Source organism: Electrophorus electricus, chromosome 2 (assembly GCF_041902795.1).
Source record: "Electrophorus electricus isolate QZ-2024a chromosome 2, ASM4190279v1, whole genome shotgun sequence".
NCBI lineage: Eukaryota > Metazoa > Chordata > Actinopteri > Gymnotiformes > Gymnotidae > Electrophorus > Electrophorus electricus.
Window position 1 is genome coordinate 40,659,521 of NC_137498.1, and position 25,322 is coordinate 40,684,842.

Genomic DNA, 25,322 nt, shown 5'->3' on the forward strand with positions numbered 1-25,322 from the left:
GTGTAGGTATACCCAAGGCTCATCTGTAGACTTCTTAGCTAAACCTGACATAATATCAGGAGGCTCCTGATAATGTTTTTGCTAATTAAGTACAGGCCCTTTTCTTTTATATTCTTTTATGGCTAGAATGTATTTACGTCGTCATAAAATTATCAACAATGAAAATGAGCATAAGGTCTTCTTTAATGTTAATGTACATTGCATTAATGACATATCTGCTTGCATTCTAGGTTGTTGCAATGGCAGCAACACAGCTTTTTAAAAATAATTGAAAAAACGGATAACTTTCTATCTCTCATATCTTTAGAACCATGTGGAATGAATGTTATGATTTAAATATCCATTGTTCCTAACATAAACTGGTTTCACCGCCTAACCACTAAATTAACGAGGTTCTTTTTTTAATCAGGCACTTAGTTTGGCGCCCTAGGGTTGAATTAAGACCCCAATAAAATGTTGCACGAGTTGCTCTGTTCGGTCTTTCACGAGACATGTCTTACTAGGTTGGTGGTTGATGCATGCTAGAATTTTTTATGGTTTATTTGTAAAATAATTTTGCATACATATTAACTAATTGTGCAATGCTACATTGTCTAAGCTTGATGGATGTAACGTTTGTTGGTAGCTAATTGTTGGCTAGCCACTAAAATTGCCTTTAGTATGCCTTGTGGCTAGCTAGACTGATGTAAATTGGGGGTTTGCCTGTTCCGATAATTCAATGATAGCCGAACGTTTATTTTTATAAGATGCAAATGGTTATGTGGGTTTCCAGTCAGCCTTGCAACCAATATGGCGTGTTTTGTTGCTTTGTTTTGTAGGTTAGCGAATATGGGCCCTGACTGCAGGCTTGTGGAAAATGGTAGGTAGCGAGGTTTGCTCATTACAAAACGACATGTTACCCGCATATACAACTTGGCATGTAATGATGATTCCTGAGACTAGAGTCTCTGATTACAACATGAAGCTCTACAGTGCGCTGAACATGTTAAGATAGTGCTGTACATGCAGGAAGAGTCATGCTTTCAGAACAAGTCTAAAATGCGTTAACTTTCTTTTCAGGCTTTACAGAATTTACTGAAGATGGTACGTAACATCAGGAGGATTTTTCTAGTGGTAAGTGTTAAAAATTGACTTTTAGCAAGGTCAAGTATTTCCCTTACTGTATTTGGGATGTTTATTTCTGCTTTTTTTAATGGTCTCCAGAAAACCTGTTGATTTGGAGGATGGTGTTTCCTGGCGTTCACAGAAGCAGGAGTCAGTGCTAAGGTTTGTTTGGTATTACAAACTATTGCAACTGCTAACCTGTGTAATGATGATTCAATAGACTAGAGTCTCTGAGAACTTGATGTGGTTCACAAAACACTGAACACACAGTTCTGATATATTCAAGGATTTGTGCTACCAGAATAGCTGCTTACTTAACAAAATGGCTGCCCATTTTCCCTCAGATTTTCAGGATGGAATAGTACACTGACCAGAAAAGCTTCCCAGGTGAGCTGATCTCCATTTCTGCCTTCTATTAGTTGGTGTTGATGATGACTTGCATTTTTCGGTTCTACTGAAACTGATGAAGTTTTCTCGCAGCGCACTGAAACACTGACAAGCAGGTCATACTGAAATTTTGCTGTTAACTGAATGTAACTTGTATTATTTTGTATCTTGTAGGTTGCAGTTGGAAGATGGTGGAAGGAGGTCATGCTAGACACCAGACATTTCTGCCTCTCAGATGCAGCTTATCTAATCATGATTTCTGATTATGCTGAATTGGGCCATCGAGGAAAATAAAGTGTTTGATTTTGTTGATTGAGATTTGCTGATGCTTTCTCCCTCCCCCCCCCCCTTTTTTTTTTTTTCTTGGGGTTCATCAGTGCAGTAGTTTGTTTATAAATGTGTTGTGATGGTATATCAAGTACTGTGGACTGGTATTTACAGAAATACTTTATCCTTTGACAGGAGGTCTCAATTACAAAACCTAACTGCTGCCAAAATAGTATACTTTTATGATTTGTGTTAGTGTCAGTTTATGGTGGTGCATTTTAATATCTGCTTTCAATAAATTGCTCGCTTGCATTATTTTTAGACATGGTAATTGGATAAGGCTTATGGAGAATTTGGAATTTTGAACAATTTTTAAACCGTATTAAAAGGAGGGTATGTAGGAAGCTGAATGTGCGTATGCCTATCTTTAAAAAAAAAAAAAAAAAACACGTGACATTAGATCGCTTGTCATCTTCACGGAACATTATTGAATATTGTACATTCAAACAGCTGTATTAAACACGCAATGCAGCCAAAGGTACGTGCCATCCACGGGACTTTTGATACGAAAATCGTGATTTAAGTCTTGGACATGTCTGTCTTCGCGGTGTTTCACCAGTAGCTTCATAACCACGTACTGCCCCGAAACAATGGCAACATCAGCTTCCTAACAGTTGTCGGGGTTACTAAATGTCTCTTTAAAATAGGCAGACCATCTAAAATTTGCATTCGTCATGGCGCAAATTGGCTAACAACGCCACCAGGTGAATATTAATATAAATTGTCTAAGAGGTTCGCACTATATCACCACGACGTTGATGTGTTTTGGGTAAGCGGCTGCTTCAGTAGCTGTGATGGCGATGTAGTTAAAACGAATCTGCATCAGTGGCTGTGATGGCGGTGTAGTTAAATGTCGATATTTATTGCGTTAGGTCCAAGTGTGAGGCTGGTATCGTTTCTAAAAACTTTGGTAGCCAAGATAATGTTTAGTGAGCAACGCCAGATTTCTGCCGAAGACAATACGATGTTGCTGGAATCTAGTCGGCTAAGCTAGCTAGCTAAGACATTACCATTGCCGATATTGATGCATTCGTTTCAAATATTTATACCGTTGACTAGTATAATAGTCACTTTGAGTGTTTAACATTTTTGGATAACCGAACTGGGGATCTGCCAGTAACTAGTACTAGAAACATTGGCCCCTGATCGCATGTAAGTCGATGTTAGCTCGCTAGATAGTTAACCTAGCTGTTACCACGGACCCAAGTGCTCAAAAACAGGAAAATGTTCAAGGAAGTTGGCTATCTTTTTTGTTTTGTTTACTACGCTAGCTAACTAAATACACTGAATTTGTAGTTAGCTCGTTAGCGCTTGGTGATATTTGCTAATACACGAAATGTAGACGTGGTAAAGGCTGGTTTTTTTTCATAAGTTTATTGGTGAGTGTATCGGCTAGGTGTGCCCTTAATTCTTTAAATTGTTTAGGTAAACTGGTTCATTTAGACGACAAACCACCTCAACAGGTGTGGTCTACGGTACTTCTTATGTAACATCAGAATATGTGAAAGATGACATTTGCAAGTGGCTAGGTTGGATTGTTTGTTGTCCGTCCTATCAAGAGTTTGAAATATGTCTTGGGATATTACTGAAATTATCTGATTTACCTTAGTATTTAATATATGTTAATTAGCTTACATTTATCGTATGGTCAGTTTTAATTTGGAGAAACGTTTCGCATATTTATCAGGATAAAGTAACCGAAAGACATGACTGCTGTTGTAGGACGTGTTTGGGCATGGATGAGCCCAAGCAACATGTATCGCCCTTGGGGCAATAAACGAAAACTAGAAACGACGTTTACAAGCGAAGGTCGCGTAGAAAGCAGGTGGGGTTTCGGGAGAGTAACTTCTTGGATTTGGGGTGGGCAGGGAAATCAATGTGACCCAAAGACACAGGCAGAGGAATACTGGGAAGCGGAGGAGGAAACGCACAAGCCCTTAGAAATAGAAGAACTGACTGCAGCTGAGTCAGAAACAGCAGGCTCACAGAGCACCCCACGCTGGTGGAGTCGGGTGCTTCCTTCTTCCTTCTTTAGGCTGAGCTCAACCAACAGCAGCGGACTTGGGCAAAGGAAATTTGCAGTCTGGAATGAGGCACCATGGGACTCTGACTCCAAAGATGGAGAGCTTTCCGACTACGGCACCCCGCCCCCATCTCCCACACCCCTTTCACAGAGGTCATCGCTGATCCAGGTTTTGGCTCACACATGGACTGGAGATATCCTTCCAGAACACTACGAGATATGCTTCAATTTCCTTCGCCACCTCTTTGACCTGTTTGTTGTTGGATTCCTTTGGATGGTCTCCCCCCCTACCAAGTTCATCCTTGATATCCTTGGTGTACACGGTGCTCTGAAACTGTGGCTCCATGGCATGGCCATGTTTTTTGTATCCTCGGTGGGGATGGCTGGACTGCTCTGGTTGGTCCAGGAGTACCTACCCCAGTTTGCTCTGGTTTATGGCATCATTCAAGCCTTGGTTATCTCCGTCAGTGTGCAGCAGAGTGTGATCTTGGGAACAGGGGCTAATGAGGTGCAAGATGGAAAGGTGGAAGAGGAGGAAGACGCAGGGCAACAGAGTGATACGACTGATAGCACCAACAAAGGAGTGGATGTGCACTGAGAAGTCATCTTCAGGTATTTCTCACCCCAAAAGACACGTGCACAGAGATGAATATTCTTCTGTTTAGCTCAGGCCTAAGGTCTCGGTGTCGTCACTTTTCCTGAAGGGTGTGCTGATTAAATCAATAAACCACCATAAAGAAGCTGTGACATTTTCCAAGGGCTATAAACCAGTAACCCTAGCCTGAAATATTAATGTGCAGCACGATAGTCCCTTTGTGTCATGGTCAGTGATAACTCTTCAGAAAAGGTTTCAATAATTACATCTGCATTTGTGTGTATGCAAATTCACTTATCTGTGTAGAATTTTTCCCACATTTCCTGAATTCTTATCAACTAGTATAATTGATGGTTCTGAATGAAATCAGTGTTGCATAAAAATATGTGTTTAAGGGCAGGGCTTTTGATTTGACTTGTTGTGGGATCAGTTTTTATTCATTTAGTAATAATCACTCATCATTTTTTTTGCAGGTTGTTACTAATATGGGGAGGCCTATGTCTTTGTGGTGTAGCCACATACTGACCACTTCATCACAGTTAGATCAGTGACTGAGCCAAACACTGCATAAGGCTGTATGACACAAATTCCTGAAGACAACATTCATCAGTTTCTTTTACATAGTCACTACAGAAGAGGCCTGATCTCAAAGGAAACTCTGCCTTTTGCTACAATAGGATTTTATGATGATGTATTTATATTTTGAACCCGAGTTGGTGGAATTTCAGAAGGTTGCATTGTAAGTAAGAGTCGAGTGTAACCTGCATAACATGCACTGAAAAGGCACTCTCTGACCTATCTAGCTGTGTGGCCCTCACTCTCGGTGCACTAGGTGAGCTTAAGAAGGGAACGATAGTTAAAGTGTGAATACAGAAAGGTAAACCCAGTGGCTTTAAAGGTCCTGTCACCACCAGCGAATTACCTTGAGATATGCTTTTTAATGCAGCATTGCCTGATGTAAACATTTGCCAGACTTCTCATATAGTATTTGTACTGCCTTACACATTTAACACATTTGTATCATTTCTTCATATTAATGATATTCTGTGTACTTTATATCAGTCTTTACAAAATAAATGCATAGACATGGATTCTTCCTTTAAAGGGGTACTTGGGAATATTTGAGATCCTTAAGCCTAATTAAGAAAGTGAACTTGAAGGGCTGCAATTGCTCCCATGGTACAATACAGCCAGGCCTTGAGCACCATGTTGTACCATATCATTAACTCATTATTGTTATTTATCTGCCAAAGGTTTATAAGTGTGCACATGCTATACTTCCCATTTAATAGTTGCATTTCTTTCTTGTTTTAATAGATGGGCATCATTAGGGTTTGTGTGTTTTTGTGATGCGATTAACTCAATTTTGTTTTCAGTTCATTTGTTTATTTAATCTCACAAGACTGTGTTAAATCTACTACCTTACTGAATTTAATACCTGATTGAATTTTGTGCTTGTACTATATTAACATTTAGCTAATTAGTTTGTTAACATTACGTTTTATATCACTACACGATCATTGGCAGATGCACGCCATAATGACACAAATGTGTCTTTCCTATTTATTACCTGAGGGTCCACCACAGGTATATTATTGCATGATTATTGGAATTAAATCATAATTCCAATTACAGTGAAGTGCTTTTTGAAGTTTTGTTGTTGTGCATATCACTTATAGCATTGTTTATTAATATCTTAAAAGCTTTTACTAGGTAAATAAAAAAAAATCTGTTAATGCCAAAATAGCTTGGTTAATGCCCTTTTAAGATTTTTCCTTAATGTCTGTCACATTAAAGTGCAGGATCACTGTTAAAAAGGAGACAACAGGGTGTACAGCAGTAAAAAGTGGTACATTTTTGGTCTAAGCAAAATAATATTGAGTACATGTGATGTGAAATAAGCCTTTAAACTGTTTGAACAGAGGAATGCCAAGTTCTTAAATAATCACTGTTCACCACTTTGAGCCTGAAATAGTTGCTATGGCTGTAATAAATCTGTCTCAACCACATACATACTTGTACTGGTGTTACTTGTTATTTCATAACAGAATTGCTGATGTAAGGTCCATCTGGATGAGGAGTCTGTGAGTCTTTGAGGCTTGCTTGTGCTTAATCCCCAATTGGCAAGAGTAAACTGGCTAGAGTAAGTAAAGGTGAGAGCTAGAAATGGAAGATGACAATTAAATCCATTTTTAGTACTGTCTCCAATGTACCTTTTACACGCCAAATATATATTAAAACATTGAGCCATTATCTGGAGTAACATCACTCAGCATATTTGCAGTTATAAAGGCACATTAAAATAATTGTCAATAGCTTTTTGATCCCCTGCTGTTAAGGGTGTTTAAATTATGCTGATTATAAAAAGTAACCTCTATTACTGCGACATAGTGTGCTAAGAAATTTGATTTCACAGCAATCAGCAGTTTGGTTTTGATCACGTACGAGGAGAATCCAACCGCCAAACATGTTTTTAACTGTGTAGAAGCTTATAAATAGCTAATTTTTCAATAAAGGGTTGACATTTTTTCATTTGTAAACATGCTTTGGGGAAATTATTTCAGCAAGCAATCAGTCCCCTTCTAAACCATAAAGCCCTACGCTTAAGCACCCATAATGAAAGGATGTGAAGGATCCTTCTGCTGTAATAGAGGGGACATCTGTTGAGAAGAGGGGACATCTGTTGAGAAGACATGGCAACATATTTTTGATCTATTTATTCATTTACAGCAGTTTGGCAGATTCATGTTATATCTGCTCTATTATGACTTCTGCTATGTACATAGAAGTGCATTCACAGTACACAAACCTCAGTACTTTCATGGTGTAGTAGAAAATGGTGGCACACGTGTGAGTGTTACAAAATTCCTTAAAGGAATGGACTGTAAACAGCTGTAATTCAGTGCAGGAGGAGACAACTTTTCATAGGCTTTTGTCATCCATACTGATCTATATAGGCCTCATCTCCCCCAGGTTTACTCAAAATAAACATAATCCTGGAAAGAAGTGTAAGTGGAGAAGGCCACATCCATGGATCCTTTGTGTAATACCATGCGCATTACATGTGCTTCTCATATTCCACTGCTTGATTTTACTTATTGCCTGCGCCATTTCCGATGCATAGCTGCTCGTTTTAGCCTACAAACTGAAGAACTCTGAATGGAAAAAAAAAAAATGAACACACGTGTGGTCTCATTTATGCTGTAGTTTTAATCACAGCTAGTAAGTATGGCAGCCTTAAGATATCCTGACACAGGCCCTGTCTCCACACACTCCACTATTTCAGTATGGTGCTCGCTATGCACTGTTGATGTTTTGGTTTTATCTACCCACAACACTGAAGAAGAGGGACTAACAATGAAATCATTATTTCAGGCTTAAGTGTCACTATAATTCAGGGGTGTGTACCAGAGACTTTTTAACTCAACAGTACTAATTGCCTGTGTCTTTGCTTCCTTTACCCTAGTAGGTCTTTCACACACATGTAACTGAGAATCTAACTTCAAGCCCATTTCACAAATACAAAATGTATAATTTTAGTGCCATTTAGCCAGGCTTCTCAAAACCAGAGCTCAGTACTAGTCATCTTTTCCTTGGTGAAGCGTCCTGATTTTTGTATATGCGTGATGCTTTTTACCAAGTTTACTCTCATGACTTTACATGTCTGATTGTCAGCAAGAAAAGTATCAGTAGTGTCACTATCAAAAGCAATGACACAAAATTATTCACCATGAGATACATGCTATGAGTGAAAGTGGTTTCTCACTATTTTTACTTTCCACCATGTGAAGTACTTCATATGAAAAAAAAATTATGTAGGTATATATGCCCTCAGTAAGAAATCATTTACATCACTGCAAGAATCACAACTCTATTACATCTTTGTAAAAGTCCTAAGGTTAGTTCTTTCTTTCTTCTAATTTGTCTCCAATAGTAAATACCATTTTGTATCAGTGTGTTGTTTTAAGAGAGGATACTGGCCTTGTTCTTTGGGGTCTACAACCTCAAAGTCTTTGGACTGGGAACACTGCATTCTAACCAGAGGCCCCAACTTTAGAGCCAGATGTTTTGATAATACATACTACGACATGTCACTACTCTATACGACCACTGGCTCAAGCTTCATAAGGGCTCTTGATCATTTTTTTTAACTTGCAATAAAAGAAGAAACTATGGGAAGAGACAGAACTTGTATGATCTTAACATTTAAGACAAATAAATAAAGAACACTTTATAAAAGGAAATTGAAACCAGTGTCCTATGTACAACAAATCCAAAATTTCCACAGCATTCAGATAGCAAGAACTGTTAAGTCTTTCTACTAATTACATTGTTAAGAGACAGAATTTTTTTTTAAATGTCACCCTGCATTTACCTACAAGTTTCTGCTCTTCATCAACCTTGTTTGAAATGCAGAAATGCAGTGATTTACAGTGTGAGTAGTTGGATGGAAAATTATGAATGCGTTGTCCACCCTGCGTTTTACTTTTGCCACCAATTGAACTGTCTCACTCATAATTAGTGAGGGTTTGTACCCCCAGAGCTAGGGGGCACCGTGTTCCCACTGCTCTCTCTCTGTCCATGACCTCTCCCATGTCCAAGAATGCAGTGGGCACTACCACAGCCTTCGTCATCCTCTCCCTCACTCTCCGAGGAGGACTCGCCAAACTGTCGAGGCTTCTCGTAAATGCAACAACCTGACAAACAAAATTGAAGACTCGAAATGAGGAAGAGAAGGAAGAGAATTCTTTGTACAACGTTCAACTCAGAAGTAAACCTTCAAGTAAACAATACACAATAAATGGAATGGCATTTCAAATGGTGAGACCTGCTAAAAATGGACATTTGAGCATAAACTATACTCACATTTTGAGGACCTCCTACCCAAGTGTTCATTGTCCACTGTGTCACTGGACCACTCAACCTTTTTTTCTGTCTTCCTTTTTCGAAGCTTGATGGTCAAGCTTCTTCCTTCCTACAGGACACAGAAGATGACCCTAATGAAAATTACCCTAATAAAGCTGTATCCAGAGAGTTTAAGCCAACAGTTTACTTGCTTGGATATATAGCGGACATTAACTTAAAGCTGTTGATTTAGGCAACCTGCACACTGGCCTTACTTCTCAGGGATTGTGGCATGTGGGAAAAAAAAAGAAAACAGATGACACCTTTCACATTTTGTAAATCATGGACTGAACCGGGAATCAGCCTTGGATCTAAAAATGAGAAGTGGAAAAAAAAACAACGTAGATTATTCCTGCAACTTTTGTTGCTTCTTATCCCGGCAACCAAAGCATCCAAAGCATAATGGCATCAAGCCCACATGCTCACTCACACAAAATGAGGATAGCAGTCATAGTTTATCATTTGATGATATGAACCTGTCTGACTTGCAAGAACCTGCCTCACCTCAGGCAGAGAAGTCATGCTGAAGAAAGGATCCAGGCAAAACCATGGTTCAAAAACATACACAGCAAAAGGTACAAGCTGTCTATATATGGCTGAAACCCTCCATTTCTGAGCCACCCACATAAGCAGACCAAGGGTGGGTGGATTTCCTCACATAGTGACAAACTGCGACAGTCCCCATATAGGCTAGTGACGGAGTGTAATGCCAGAAAGAACAGCTTAAAGCCTGATGAGAACACCTTGTGGTGAGCAGGCTGGAAATGTGAATGTCACCCAGCCAACCTGTAGTAAATGAACAAACAGTATACCAAATAGTAGGACGGATGGCAGGTAAGAGAGATGGCATGGAACCCAACAAACAGTACATCAAGTAGGCAGGCCCTGCCACATGCATCAGGAATATAGTGGAGAAGTTGCTGGAGATATACCTGCTGCCCTCTAATGACATGGCGATAGCACAAATAATTAACCTCATCTGTGAGAAGCACTGGTGTGTTGAGCATAGCTCTGCCAAAGTCTGGAAAAAAACAAACCCAAAGTGTAGTCTTCTTTCCCCACAATAATTATGCTCTGCTGTGCTAGCTAGTTATTTGCACACAATTAACCAACTTTCAGAAACTGCAAACAGCCGCCTTCAGAAATTTATAGACACGTCAGAAACACATACTGGGATATTACAAAATCTTTGAGCTATATATCAGAACTGTTTTCATGCACAATTGGACATCACTGTGTTGCTGTGAGATCGTCGTCAACTAAAGGAGAGGGTCGTGTGAGGGAGACCGTCGTCAACTAAAGGAGAGGGTCGTGTGAGGGAGACCGTCGTCAACTAAAGGAGAGGGTCGTGTGAGGGAGACCGTCGTCAACTAAAGGAGAGGGTCGTGTGAGGGAGACCGTCGTCAACTAAAGGAGAGGGTCGTGTGAGGGAGACCGTCGTCAACTAAAGGAGAGGGTCGTGTGAGGGAGACCGTCGTCAACTAAAGGAGAGGGTCGTGTGAGGGAGACCGTCGTCAACTAAAGGAGAGGGTCGTGTGAGGGAGACCGTCGTCAACTAAAGGAGAGGGTCGTGTGAGGGAGACCGTCGTCAACTAAAGGAGAGGGTCGTGTGAGGGAGACCGTCGTCAACTAAAGGAGAGGGTCGTGTGAGGGAGACCGTCGTCAACTAAAGGAGAGGGTCGTGTGAGGGAGACCGTCGTCAACTAAAGGAGAGGGTCGTGTGAGGGAGACCGTCGTCAACTAAAGGAGAGGGTCGTGTGAGGGAGACCGTCGTCAACTAAAGGAGAGGGTCGTGTGAGGGAGACCGTCTCTCAGGAAGGTAAAATGGGTGCTCTGGCTGCTGGGCCAGTCCTGTGGTGCTCCGTCTCTTTGCTCTGGTAGGCAGTGTACGTTTTCCGCTGCAAGACTTGGGTTTGAGAAAAGGTTTGGGTGCCGTTTTCAGCCTTCACTACAAGCAGTCTCAGAATTGGGATGGCCCAGTGAGGCTATTGTGAATGTGTTCATGGTTAAAGGAATGCCCTGTAATGAGGGGATGGTACAAATCCCAGTGTGATCCCTTGATAAAAGGCACAGCTGTGGCCCTGGATGAAGGGTGACTGCATGAGGGACACATGGAATGGGTGAAGCGCAGAGGTTTGCTCCCTGAAGTTGAGTGCAGTGTGATCTACACCATCACTCCAGTGGCCAGAGCACAAGTTCATTGCTTGCAAGACCTAGGTTAAAAGACAGGGTGTGGTTGCTGCCCCAGCTACACTATGTTTAACACCTATATAACAAATATCAAGAGGATATTTATTTGACAGAAACAACAAGCAATTATATAAGATGCTCTGGACAAATGCTGTAAATGTAAAAAGATTATTGCAAATTAATACCGTAATGTACTGTATACATAAACCAGCGTGCGTTGTAATGCTATTAATAACATTAAATTATCGGTAATAATAAAAAGCATTTTTACATGATTGCCGGAATGGGTAACCATACGCGAATAAGAGAGCTGCGTTATCAAATAAAAATGTTATTCTATTTAGTGAAGCAACTGGAGACAAGGTATTTGTTGCCTTGCTACGTCGCGTTTTAAAGCTACAAGAACTCATGTCAGAGAAGAATTGCAGGGAGTCGCCGTCGTCAGCGCTTTTCTCAAACGTGTAACACCATTAAACCCAATTAGTTTATTACTGAACTTAGCTCACCAGTGAGCGTCTACACCAGGGTGTTAACTAGCTACGCTATCTAAGATCTGCACAAAACGACAACTGCCCTGTCAGTCTGAACCACAGCAAAGACATGTCGTATCAGTCTCAGTACTTTACATTACGTTTACATAACCAACGGTACCTTAGCTTTTAATCAATGATATTTTGATTTTAACTGAAACTATTCAGCTACATCTATAAACTAGCTACTGATATATCTTAAACATTAAGTCGGCCAGCTAATTTAACTTGTCTTATTTTTGCTAGCTAGCTGATTACAGGTAATATTAATACCGGTGATTACAGAAGCAGGTAGAAATTGTCTTTCATGCTAGCTAGCTAATCAGCTAATCAGGCTAGCTAAGGTAGCTACGATCGTTAATCGACTGTAGTGCTCGTCAGGAACACATAACAGCTGAAGCATAAGAAACTTTTCCAGCTATTTGAAATATTTTTCCCCTCATCGGATGATAACTTCTCGTGGTGCAGGCATCTTCTCACCTGCTGAGGAGGCGGCGGTGTGGCTGCCTGAACGGTCTCCGTTATCGTCTCACTCGACGTGCCTGGTACCTCCGCCATAGCAGCGTTATCGCACAAAGTCAGCAGGTTCGCGTCCTTTTGGTGTGTAATAACGACGCCAAGTCGACAACGGTTTAGTTGGGTTTTTTTCTAATAAGATGAATAATAAGATGAATAATAATAATAATAATAATAATAATAACAAAAAAATAAAAAAACCACAACAGGCCCACAGTAAGGCTCCGACGCGTCGAGGTAATGACAGCTCAACCTGGCGTAACCCACGAGTCGGAGGACATTTGCAGACGGACCTTTTCCGGATTTTGTGCTCGATGTGCAGCGACCTACGTGTTGTCGACAGCGTTAAACGCGTCTAATTTAAAAAAAACAAAACAAAAAAAAAAACACCTTTGTATGTATATTCCAAAGTTGCGGCGCTAGGGTTTTAATTGCAGTGTTTTAATAATATTTATTTAAAATGTACTGTCTTATTCAAAATATTGTCCGTCACTCGCGTAAAATCTGATGTTAGCTCCCAACATGTCTGCGCCCTAAGGTAGCCAAGTACACAGACTGAAGGTGCATTAAGATAGATGGTTATCTATTTCTTTGCTGTATTGTAAAATACCATTTATTCCAATATAACTGCAACAGTAGCTACCTGTCTAAGACCGTTCAGACGTAGGAGAAAAGTGTATATGTTCTGCGACTTTCAAACGAAGCCAGCATTGACAAGTGACCTCGCTTTAGCCACTGGACTTCCTATCGTTACTAGGTATTTAATTGCTTGTATGACTATGCGCTTGATTTATCCTTCCATATAAATAGGGCGCTGTAACGGTACAAGGCTTGAATTTTTTTATACAGCCCGTCTGCATTTTATTTTAGGCGATGTGGAAATCTACCAGTGGCAGGTGTTTCAGGGCAGGCACTGGAAGCATCCACAGCGTCTGGACTACATGGGGGGATAGACTGTGCTCTCAGACGACCGCGCCTCCACCCTCTTCCTCTCTGCATCCTCTGAGGTCTCAGGCAGAAAAGGCAAAGCGGAAAAACAAGAGAGAAAAGGCTATACTCAGCAGTGTATGCTACCTTTATGTGTTAGAGAATGTAGTGTTGAATGTATGCGGTTTAATTTTACCTTTGACCCAAGACCTTGTTGACAATGAGGGAAAATATTATCTGACAGAATGTTGATAACTCTGGAGTGAAATGGTCAGAAAAAGAGAGGGCAATATACACCGGTGCCACGCTGCCTGGAGAGAAGAAAGGTACCATGTATTCTCTTTATCCTTTTAACCAAACAGTATTACAGTCATGCAAACCCATACACCGAAACAAGAGTAACTGTGCTTGGGAATTTTGTGCTCCGACTAGTATTAGAACAACTGTGAGCCAGTTGTTCTGTTTTCTCCACCAGACACCACTCTGCCCCTCCCACAGACGTACAGTCCAAAATATGTGGAGTCCTGCTGGTATCACTGGTGGGAGAAAGAGGAATTATTCAGCCCCGAGAAACACGTAAGAGAAGAAGAGCATCTTTCAAATGCAATCCAGGACTTTCCCTCAGGAAAGGAAACCAATTAAGTCTCTAGGCATGATAGATTACATCCGACAGATGGTGGAACACAAGCTGTATCCTCACATTTATCTCCATTAATAACCGTTTTTGAAGAGACATGTGTGCAACATCTGAACAAAAGTAAACTGAGTAATATTAGTTTCAATTGCCATGAATCCAAAGCTATGTTTTGAAGAATACAAACAGTGCAAAAGTATTCACCCCCCTGAGTCATCAGATTCATCTGTACTACAAGTGACACAGATTGTCCAAGCCCATATTTTTATTGCAAAGCAATATGCTGTTTGAAAATTTAAGTCAGTATTTACTATTATCAGATCTTTGAAACTGAAAAATGCTACTTAAAGAGTCCTTCAGACTGCTACCACATTTTGTTGCAGTAACAGCTTTATGTCTGTTGGGGTCTTTGTACTAGCTTTGCAAACTATTTGGGACTAATTTTACCCATCCTCCCTGGCAGATCTGCTCCAGGTTGTTGGTGGGAGGTCACTTGTGGACTGTACTTTTCAAATAGTGTCACAGCTTTCTGAATGAACTGAGATCTGCAAATCTTTAGCTTTGCTATTATAAAACATTGTTCTGCTGAAAAGTGAACTTACTCCCAAGCTTTAGTTTTTCTGGAAGACAAGCATATTGTCTTTCACCATCTGTCCATCCTTTAACAAAATGCCTAGTCCCTGCTAATCTATAACCTGATTTGTCATTTCTTTAGGATACATTTTGATCTTCATTTTTACAACTTTCCTTTAGATTCACAGTTTGACTAAAAGTACTTGAATTAAGAGGGTGTTTATCCCCCAAAAATCTGAACTTTTTAAATAATTCACAGCTAGAGGTCAGTTAAATCCCACTGGGTCCAGTTAGAGCAATAGCTTTCATCTGTGTAAACTTGAAGGTTCCACAGCACTGGAGTTGAATACTTATGCAATCAAGCATTACAGCATTTTTCAGTTAGTGTTTTTTGCAATTTTGACCTTTAAGCAGCATTGAATACATCTGTAGTTCAGTGGTTAAGGAACTTGACTAGTAATCAGAAGGGTGCCAATTCAATCCCCACCACCGCCAAGCTGCCACTGTTGGTTCCCTGAGCATGACCCTTAACCCTCAGTTACTCAAGTTGTATTCAATCATAAATGTAAGTCACTTTGGATAAAAGTGACAGCTTTGTGTAAAAATGTAAATCTGCAAGGCACTGTGTGAAGTGTAAATCAGGGTTCTTTGGTCAATTGTGGCCATTTTAGAGGGCATGACACATTTTCTGTGTAGAGGAGCTCCATCCAGTCCTCAGAACCCGAGTCAGATGTTTTCTTTGCTCTGTTCCAGCCCCTCATACACCTGATGTAGGTAATGAAGTGCTTCAGAGCTCTTGATTACCTGGACAGGGTGTGTTGATAGAGGACTGTAGACTGGATTGAATACCTCTTAGGATGAGGGTCTTTTATGATTAGATTAACTCACTTCAGACCAAGACAAATGGCATTACGTTTTGTGTTCATTTCAATATCACTAGTTTGATGAGATCTTTCGTCTGTTATAGATGTTGTGTTGACATGTTCCTTTTCATTTGTTTAGAGGGAGATCCCACATGCTGTTGACAAGTATTTCTCTCTTTGCATCCCACCGCCAAATGTCACTGGTGCTCTGCATCTTGGACATGCACTGACAGTGGCCATAGAGGATTCTTTAGCTCGCTGGTAACAACTGGTTTATTTGTTTGATTTAACATGGATACAAAAATGTGCATATTGGTAAATGCATGATGGTGTTAATAAAAAACATCTGTGTATTTAGTCATGCATACTATGAGAATCGTTTGTGTTATGTAATGCACTGATATGTGGCTCACCACTGAAAATGTCTTATCATCACAGTGGTGCTGAAATTAACTTTGATAACAGAATGACTTGTGGTTTGTTTAGGCGCCGTATGCAAGGCTACAAGGTGCTGTGGGTGCCAGGCTGTGACCATGCTGGGATTGCAACACAGGTATATTTATTCCTTCCTGTTCCATATACCTTGGGGAAGGAGAACACTATTTGAACTTTGAGCACCCTGAGTTTTATGAAATGTTCTGTCATTGTCTCTGACTAAGTCGGTGGTGGAGAGGAGATTGTTACGGGACTATGGCAAGCGTCGGCAGGAATACTGTAGAGAGGAGTTCCTGCAGGAGGTGTGGAAATGGAAAAAGGAGTGAGTCTGCTATAATCTAGTTTGCTGTTGCTAATTTCTGTAAAGCTTTGCATTTCCTTTTTTATGTTTCTAGATTTGTGTATACAGAAGGACACATTTTGCATGCATTTCAAGTGACTCCCAGTGCATGTGTATTAGTAATGAATCGCCTGACTGAGTACAGTGTTTAATGTTTGAATTACAGGAAAGGAGATGAAATTTATCACCAGCTCAGGCAGCTAGGAGCGTCACTGGACTGGAGCAGGGCCTGTTTCACTTTGGACCCGGTAACACGGAACGCCACCACAGTCCATCTCGCACGTCATTGGTCACAAGCTCACTTATCATTACCCTTTACATCCTCCCGTTCATTTCTCTTCTTTGACTACCTTCCTTATCTGCTCGCTCGTGTGACCTTCCCTTCAGGGCTTCAGCAGGGCTGTCACAGAGGCCTTTGTGAGGATGTGTGACTTGGGGCTCATCTACCGCTCTGAGAGCCTGGTTAACTGGAGTTGCAGCCTTGAGTCAGCCGTCTCAGACGTTGAGGTATATTGTTGCCGTTTCAACGTCCGCAGCAGGACCATGTGCAATGATAACTCAGAAGCACTCCTTTCTAAAGCTGAAGACTGCTGTACGTGAGCTTGTTTCTGTTCAGGTAAACTCAAAGCAGCTGTCTGGCAAGACCCTTTTATCCATCCCTGGTTACCAGCAGAAAGTAGAATTTGGCACCATGGTTACATTTGCCTATCCTATAGAGGGAAATGGTGAGCAGTTTTGTCTTCTTTTATTTTGGATTGTTTTTTTAATCCAACTTTGCTCTTGATTGCACCTAGCTTTGTTCTTCTATACTGTTGTCTGTGTTAGACGGAGAGGTCGCTGTGGCAACTACACGCCCTGAGACCATGTTGGGGGATGTGGCTATTGCTGTGCATCCTCATGACCCCCGATATCAGGTACATATAGTGAAGCATACGTTCTTCTGTGGTCGCCATTGTCTAACTCTTTATGTGATGTGACCTACTGCGTAAATCTATAAGACTTGTTAGGCCTGTGTGTTTCGTACTAGAGTCTCCATGGACAAAAATGCAGACACCCTTTTACAAATAGGCTGTTGCCTATAATCACAGACACTGTGGTGGACATGGAGATAGGAACAGGTATTTTTTGTTTGTTTGTTTTATGGGTGTTTATTGATTCAATGTCCATAGTTATTATTGTTTTGTTTTCAGTTTTTGGATAATACAAATAGTTGGGCGCATACTCTACAAATTAGACAAATTATTATGAGTTACTTATATGTTTTGTACAGTCAAGATCTGTGTTCCTATAAATACATTTTTCCTCTCTATGATGAATTACAGTAAAGCACATCTCTCCTGTTGCACTATAGGAGCTGTGAAGCTGACTCCTGCTCATGACTTCACTGACTTTGTGCTTGCGCAGAGACATTCTCTGCCACGACTCACTGTGATTGGAGGAGACGGAACCATGACCTCTCTCTGTGGCCAGTGGCTCAAGGTACAGAACTGTCTATTACTGGGTATTCTCCCATCCTAAACCTGTACCATTTTAAAGTAAGGTATTGTTCTTGGAGCAACAGTTTGTCTGACAACCCACATCTGATTACTGCTCATCTGGTGTATTCTGAGCACCCCATTGCCTTTTCTTCTCAGGGTGTAAAGCGATTTGAGGCCAGAGAGAAAGTCATTGGTGCACTGATGGAGAAGAAGCTGTTCAGAGGAAAGAGGGACCATGCCATGTATTTACCTATTTGCAGGTGCTATGAGAGTCACAACAAGGGTCAATTTTCATATTTCACATCTCAAACTTTGTTGAGCTGCTCATCAAGTTGCACAGTTGTATTTGTGTTTGTATTTCACTGTAGCTCTACTGGTTTTGTCTTTAAAGGTGATTTTAAATGTATTTTTCACCTTTTGCCCTAACGCTGTGCTGTCACTACCACCCCCCCACCCCGTAGCCGATCTGGAGATGTCATTGAACCCTTGCTGAAGAAACAGTGGTTTGTTCGTTGTGAGGGAATGGCACAAAAGGCAATTCAGGTATGCATGTGTACTAGCGCATTTTAAACGTGTAGCTGTAGATCGAGCTGGTACTGTTTAAGGAATGAGCTTATCTGACTTTTCAAAACATTTGCATCTACGCACAATAGCTAAATGTTCCATTGTTGTTTTATACTCCCCAATACTGGCAAATATTTACCATTTTTAGGCTGTTGATGAGGGAGCGCTGGAAATAATTCCTCACTTCTACACTAAAATTTGGAAGAATTGGCTGTCTAACATCAGGTATGTATCTCTAAAATGATTGTATTGCACAGGTGTTATCTTGAAAAAATGAAGGTTTAATTTATCTTTTGACAGCTATAAGTCTACAAAATGCTCCCTCTTGTATCACCTTACTCCTCCTACAGTGATTGGTGCATTTCCAGACAACTTTGGTGGGGTCATCAGATTCCAGCTTATCGAGTGTCTTTTCCAGACTCTGATGACACACAAGAAGTAGGATCAGCTTTTAGAGAAATTAATGATTCATTTATATAACATTCATTCATTCATTGTTACTTAATTATATCTGTGGATGTCTTGGTTACAAAAAACCCACAGATTATATTTGTCTTAGTTACACAGGTTTCCATATCGAGACCCTTCTAACCATTGTTCAGTAACTTAAGACTGAATCCATTAAAATATTTTCATATATGTTTCAACGTTTTGCTACATTCTTTCAAAACCAGGGAATGCTTAGGTTTAGATAAATGTGATGAGTGAAATTCAGGCACATTCCCCATTATGAAACACACACAGAAATTCTGAACATTTCCTCTTCAGGAGAAGTGGGTCTGCGCCAGCAGTGACGCACAGGCCAGGGAGCGTGCTGCCATTAAGTTCGGAGTAAGCCCTGATGCCATGACTCTGACTCAGGGTGACTATAATCATTGCCTTCAATCATCAGTTTAACTTGCTAATGATTAAGAACTCCTTCATCAGCTGTGCAAGCAAAGTGCTTTTGATTTTCAGGAGGAGGAACAAACTTAAATCATAATGTTCATGCCATGGGGTTCCAAAGTTCTGAGAGCACAGACCAGCTCTTTCTCTTCTTTCCTTTTCTTTCTCTTTTCTTTCCTAACTTCAAATATTTCTTTATGTGGTGCTTTTTTACATGTCACAAAGCAGCTTTACAAATGTCCCCAAGTCCAGGCCTCCGGTAAGCAAGCCAATGGCGACAATGGAAAGGAAAAAGAACATGAGGAAGAAAGCTTGAGAGGAAAACTCGAAGGGGGGCCCCATCCAACTCTGGCCGACAGCGCTCACCACAATAATAACAATTTTAAGAGAAAAATAAATAACCAATAATAAACTAATAAGTAATTGCTGTGTAGTCCAATTTTCTAGAGGTCCTAGTCTTTTCCTGATGGTGTGTGTGTGTCCAAGACCCATCCCACAAGAGAACATCCATTAAGGGCAATGGAGAAGTAGTTGGCTGGGGTGGAGGTGTGGTGGGCTACAGAAGGGGATATGAGGGGTTGGTCGGAGTAGCCATGGCAACTGAGATGGGTTTGAGGCTCAGTAACATCATGACATTTCGCAAGAGAACATCAATTAAGGGCAATGGAGAAGTAGATAGAGATAGATCTTCAAAATAGTTTAGTAAAGTACTGTGTAATTAATTGGGTTGTAAAGTACTGTTTATTGTGTTCTGTTTATAGAGAAATGACCTTTCAGACAGAGGTGCATCATCTGCTGTGGTATCAAAGTGCTTCTCCTTGATGAAATGGCATCTCCTTCTGTGAAGCACTTTGAACAGCTGAAGAAGGACCTCTGGCTGAAACATTCTGTTTTTCTGGAAACTCTGTGTACTTTTCTACAATTTTGAATATATCTATATCTCTTTCTCCAGAACACTGCCATTACTCACCAATTCTGTATAGTATAAGGTTTGACTATACATCTCTACCTGATGTTACAGGTTAAGCATACACTAAGGCTAAAAGCACAATTCCTCAGCTTTGCCAAGAAAAAGCATTTTCATTGAAGAATCACCATACAAGTATTCATTAATTCTAGGTTGAGGCTTAAGATGGGTCTTTGAAAAACAAAATTGTTTAATCTTAAAATGAAATCATGTCTCAATCGACTCCAACTACCTCTACCTTTCATGTTTCAGATCCAGATGTGCTGGACACATGGTTCTCTTCGGCTCTTTTTCCTTTTGCCATACTAGGCTGGCCTCAGCAGGTAGAATATTCCTTTGGATTTTCGTTAGATAAGAAAGTAAATTGCACATAGATTTAAAAAAAAACAAAACAAAAAAAACTAAATCATGACTAATCCTAAATGAATATATCTGTGGATTACTTCCCAATCCACAGACAGAGGACATGAAGCAGTTCTATCCCAATACTGTTCTGGAGACAGGAAGTGACCTTATCTTTTTCTGGGTGGCCAGGATGGTGATGCTAGGCACAGAACTGACTGGCCAGCTGCCCTTTAAACAGGTGCTGTAGTCATCTTCTTAACATCTTTAATGTCACATCTTTAGAGACCCAGGAACTCAAATACAAACTCAGATTGAAAAATTAAAACATGGATAAAAATAAAGGTACAAAACAAATGTCACACAAAATGTTTTTGAGTTTTCTGCACATTTGACACATCTCTTAATCTGATTTTTGCCCTTTCATTTCTTGAACTCTCAGGTGCTCTTTCATTCGCTGGTGAGAGATAAGTATGGCCGAAAGATGAGTAAATCTTTGGGAAATGTCGTCGACCCTCTGGATGTAATCTCAGGTGTCTCTCTGGAGGTATGCTGCCAGTGGACACTGTGGGATTAGCAGAGCATCAGTGGCTCAATATAAGAACAGTCCTTGTATGGAGAATAAATCCTTGTAGATTTTGAAGGCCACAGCTTCTGTTGAATCAAGAGTGCCAGCTCTCAGGTTCATATGGTTTATGTTTCCCTTTAAGACTGAGCTGTTTTTATTAAGAGACTCTTTAATAAAGTTGGAAACTGCACCAAATTTCAGGTTTTCGAAAAGCTGTCAGCATCTGAGATCTTTGAGAACATATTTAGGCTTTTTATTTTTTATTTTATTTATTTTATTTTTACCTCCCTGTTATAAGGATGAAAGTACAAGCTGTAGCATTCCTTCATCTTTACTCTTTAACTATAATGAGTCAGTTCAAGGACACTTTGTGTAAAGATTTGTGTTTTACTGGTGAAAACACCAAAGTCGAATCAGCAGGCATCTTATGTATACTCAGAGTTAGTAGATCTTTGTGTCCATCATATATCCCTGTGGTCTATTTAGGGACTTCAAAAAAAAGTAATGGAAGGGAATCTGGACCCAAGAGAGAAATCCGTTGCTATGGAGGCACAGGTCAGTAAAGACACCGTGTGTTCCAGTGATTTACAACTGATCTCATAGCTCAGAATGTTTTCCATGTTTCACCTTCACAGAGAAAAGATTTCCCAGAGGGCATTCCAGAATGTGGCACAGATGCCTTACGATTTGCTCTCTGCTCTTACAAAGCACAAGGTCGGTGCCTGTTTGTGTTCTTCAGTATGAACATACAAAAATATTCCACCTATAGTTTAACAAGTTTGTCACATTCTAGTCCACAGAGTTTTCAGAGGTAATTTGATAGCATGGATATTTTTTTAATTTTTCCTTCCTTTCCTTCCCATTTGTGTGTGGATCTGTGTTCTTTTGACTCTCTCCATCTGTCCACATGGCTAACTGGCAGGGGAGGACATAAGTTTGTCCATGTCTCGGGTGCTGGGCTGCAGACACTTTTGTAACAAGATGTGGCAGACTGTGCGTTTCACCCTGGGTGCTCTTGTGGACACAGATGTTCTAGTGACGCCGCTGTCTGAGGTAACGTCTACGATAACATGCACAGTACAGGCTAAAGCTTACTCACAGGAGAGCTGATTTACATATTCCTGTTATTATTGATCTCCCCTTGGTTTAACATTAGAAAACAGGCTGCGTCTTGTCTTACTGTGTTATGACTCCTGTCTTCTCAACTTTCTTATTTCTGCTAATTTTCTATCTTATCTTAATATACTAGACTCCTACTGGAGTTCTGCAAAGGCTAAACAACAGAATATGCTGAAAATCAGTTACAGACACGAGCCCAAAACAGTGCAAAACTAGTAACTTTTTATTTTGAGCATAGCTTTCTTTTTGTATATGGCAATGGCAATGTATATCATGTCACCGATTCTTTGCCCAAACACTCTTCACATCCCGTTTCTCTCTTCTCTTCCTCAGACATCTCCCGTGTCGAGCATAGACAGGTGGATCTGCTCGCGTCTCTCGGGCACCGTGCAGCAGTGTGAGAGCAGCTTTGAGAGCTACCAGCTTCACGCCGTCACGTCGGCTCTGCACTCCTTCTGGCTCCATGACCTCTGTGACGTCTATCTGGTGAGTTCTGTCCCTGGATTCTGACAGGTACGGCTCCATGATGAGGAGGAAAACACTGCACTGCTGCGTTAAAACCACAGTTGATGTGATCCTTGAATGTGATGCGATTAAAGATTGATCCATATTTTTGCAAAAATGATTTGCATTTTTTTGGATCATATGAAAAGTGTGATTCATCAGAATGCCCAGAACACAGTTATCTGTGTCTAAGGTTCGTAAGGATGCTCACACTACACAAGACGACTTGTGATGTGTTGAATAAATCATTTGCAAATTTGCAGCCCTGCACCATATCTGTACTGGGGAGTCCAGTATTGCCATATTAACAAATGACATATAATGAGCATCTTTAATATCAGGGATTCTACCAAATCTACGATCTCTCTCGACTACTGTCTGCTCGGTAAGATTGGCTGTCTTGCTTTCTCTCCTTCCTGCTCATTTAGGAATGCATCAAGCCAGTGCTGAAACAGCAGGACATGGCGGCGAGGCAGGTAGCCACTGCTGTGCTCTATCACTGCGTGTCTCTCTCTCTCTGCCTCCTCTCCCCGTTTATGCCCTTTCTCACAGAGGAGCTATGGCAGAGACTGCAGCCCTATGGTCCAGACACTAACAGGGCTGTGACCAGCGTGTGTGTGCAGCCTTACCCAAAGGCCTCTCAGCTGGTGAGCCAAAGAAAATTGGAATTATATGCATGTGTATGTTTCTTTAGCTAGAAAACTATGACATCTGTGAATTATGGCCCAAAAGGTATTATCTGGTTGCAGGAAATGTTCAATAATGATTTTGTCACCAGTTGACAGCAATTAACACTGAACACTGAGCAGAGAACATTGACTGTTTATATAACTGCGCACTGTTCCTTAATTTCCTGATTTTGGCCTTATCTTTTTTCTTCCTGCTTCCTGCCAGATTCACTGGCAATTTCCTCAAGAGGAAGTTGATTTCCCCCTGGTAAAGGAAGTGGTTAGGGTGGCAAGGTCACTAAGGGCCCAATATCACATAACCAAGGAAAGACCTGATAGTGAGTCCCAAGACCGTTTTTTTTAAGTGCATTTTTTCCTATTGTTTTGCTTTGTCTGTTAGGACGAAAATTAGAGTGGATATAAAATTACAGTACTATACTACAATCCAATCCACATCCGTTTCCCTGTTCAGTATATTTTATGTATCTCTCCTCGGCCACGGGCAGAGCATTCACCAAAGGCATTTCACTGCCAGTTATACTGTGTATGACTATGTATGTGACAAATAAACTTTGAACACTATTTACCCTAACAACCATTTTGAAGTAACATGAAAAAGTCAGTGTTCTGTTGAACTTTGAAACACCTTTCTTTCATCTCCCTATAGTGTGGGCAGTGTGCACACCAGACACGGCTCAGACCCTCTACAATTTCAGCCATGCTATCTGTGTTCTGGGCCGGATTTCTAACCTTTACCTGCACTGTCCTCTGGAGGGTGCTGCCTCCCTGCCATTCTTCTCTGCACCTCCACCACCTGAAAGGAGCTTCATTGGTGTGGCTGGCCATTCCATCCAGTTACACCTTGATGTGCAGGTAGCAGAGAAATGCACTAGTGCTTCAGTTTATCAGACAGTCTATGGGCCATGAGGCTGGTTTCTCTTGCCAGTAGCATAGAGTATCATGTATAATTAAATTATAATACAGTGACAAAAAAAAGTTATTACTGCATATATTCATATGCATATTATATATTCACCCTAAAAGGTATCAAGGTAATCAATGTAGTGTGCTCTTTCTCTCATACTCTTTCTCTATAGAAATTCAGTAATGCTGACAAACAGGTAACCCTCCTTTCCCAGCGCAGAGAAAAGCTTCTCTCCAAACTTCAGCGATTTCTCTCTCAGACCAAAGTGCCAGACTACACAGAAAAGGCACCTGAGCATATTCAACAGGAGACACAAAATAAGGTGAACATATACTAGAGGAGTGTGCTAAATCATTTTACATGAAGGAATGAAAACTACATGTTATATTAATGCTTAGCTACATATTGTTTTCCATTTTAATTTCCTGCTAAACATAGCCAGTATTCTTGTGCATTTAAATAAAACAACTTGTAGTCTTTTTCTCGTTTCTTACCCTCTACAGATTGCAGCATTAGAGCAAGAACTAAAGAGCATTGATAACCAGCTTTTAGTTTTGAAGGATGTAAAAAATGCTCCAGACAGTTAACGAAGAGTAAGAAGAGCGACAAATAATTGCATCTACACTTCAAGCAGGCACTCTTTAAATAAATGTTTTTGTACACGTTGGCTGCATGAAATAACTTGCTCACCATGTAACTAGCTACTCAGCTGTTCAGATTATGGAACCTTTACTGAGAAACAGAATTCGTCTTTATGAAAGTTGAGTACGGCCAGTTTGTTTGTTTTTTGGTTTTTTTTCAGCAATAAATAAAAAATCAAGCTAAAACATCACGCATTGCTGTCCAAATTAGATCTCTAACTGCGGTATGGGGCAATCTTACAGAAAGCGCAGGCTGCGGCGGCAGGACTCGCGGTTGTCAAGGCGCACTGTTGCTAGGGGGGAGGAGAACTG

General features: G+C 40.7%; 3 protein-coding genes and 2 non-coding genes across 6 annotated transcripts; 4 read left to right on the forward strand and 1 right to left on the reverse strand.

Annotated features, from left to right (window-relative positions):
- Positions 1 to 431: 431 nt before the first annotated feature.
- LOC113590328 (uncharacterized) lies at positions 432 to 6,445 on the forward strand. The gene is made up of 7 exons (XM_035529373.2): positions 432 to 503; positions 819 to 859; positions 1,060 to 1,113; positions 1,204 to 1,266; positions 1,449 to 1,491; positions 1,666 to 4,453; positions 4,910 to 6,445. The coding sequence occupies exon 6, from the start codon at positions 3,525 to 3,527 to the stop codon at positions 4,437 to 4,439; it is 915 nt and encodes a 304-aa protein (XP_035385266.1). The 5' UTR covers positions 432 to 503; positions 819 to 859; positions 1,060 to 1,113; positions 1,204 to 1,266; positions 1,449 to 1,491; positions 1,666 to 3,524; the 3' UTR covers positions 4,440 to 4,453; positions 4,910 to 6,445.
- LOC113590340 (small nucleolar RNA SNORD52) lies at positions 919 to 983 on the forward strand. Its single transcript, XR_003412090.1, has one exon. It is a non-coding gene; the product is annotated as a small nucleolar RNA SNORD52 (small nucleolar RNA).
- LOC113590339 (small nucleolar RNA SNORD52) lies at positions 1,306 to 1,369 on the forward strand. The gene has a single exon (XR_003412089.1). It is a non-coding gene; the product is annotated as a small nucleolar RNA SNORD52 (small nucleolar RNA).
- A 1,181-nt stretch (positions 6,446 to 7,626) lies between the features above and the next one.
- On the reverse strand, positions 7,627 to 12,824 carry LOC113590325 (protein phosphatase 1, regulatory (inhibitor) subunit 11). Its single transcript, XM_027030414.3, has 3 exons — positions 12,542 to 12,824; positions 9,303 to 9,411; positions 7,627 to 9,133 (listed from the first exon to the last, which is right to left on the reverse strand). The coding sequence occupies exons 1-3, from the start codon at positions 12,617 to 12,619 to the stop codon at positions 8,955 to 8,957; spliced, it is 366 nt and encodes a 121-aa protein (XP_026886215.2). The 5' UTR covers positions 12,620 to 12,824; the 3' UTR covers positions 7,627 to 8,954.
- Positions 12,825 to 12,895: 71 nt separating this feature from the next.
- On the forward strand, positions 12,896 to 25,203 carry LOC145652613 (valine--tRNA ligase, mitochondrial-like). Of its 2 annotated transcripts, XM_081703543.1 has the most exons (31): positions 12,898 to 13,115; positions 13,214 to 13,334; positions 13,448 to 13,642; positions 13,749 to 13,830; positions 13,980 to 14,080; positions 15,714 to 15,835; positions 16,061 to 16,127; positions 16,234 to 16,331; positions 16,516 to 16,597; positions 16,737 to 16,856; positions 16,966 to 17,074; positions 17,175 to 17,263; positions 17,377 to 17,467; positions 17,701 to 17,828; positions 17,984 to 18,087; positions 18,289 to 18,370; positions 18,540 to 18,616; positions 18,742 to 18,829; positions 19,160 to 19,253; positions 20,496 to 20,566; positions 20,701 to 20,826; positions 21,028 to 21,132; positions 21,640 to 21,708; positions 21,789 to 21,867; positions 22,076 to 22,206; positions 22,606 to 22,758; positions 23,205 to 23,423; positions 23,671 to 23,782; positions 24,112 to 24,317; positions 24,542 to 24,691; positions 24,873 to 25,203. In XM_081703543.1, exons 3-31 carry the CDS (start codon positions 13,451 to 13,453, stop codon positions 24,954 to 24,956), a joined length of 3,231 nt encoding a protein of 1,076 aa, XP_081559669.1. In that variant the 5' UTR covers positions 12,898 to 13,115; positions 13,214 to 13,334; positions 13,448 to 13,450; the 3' UTR covers positions 24,957 to 25,203. The 2 variants fall into 2 exon arrangements, 1 of the variants encoding a protein (XP_081559669.1); XR_014118892.1 differs by lacking the exon at positions 23,671 to 23,782 and having other exon boundaries at positions 12,896 to 13,334.
- Positions 25,204 to 25,322: the final 119 nt, after the last annotated feature.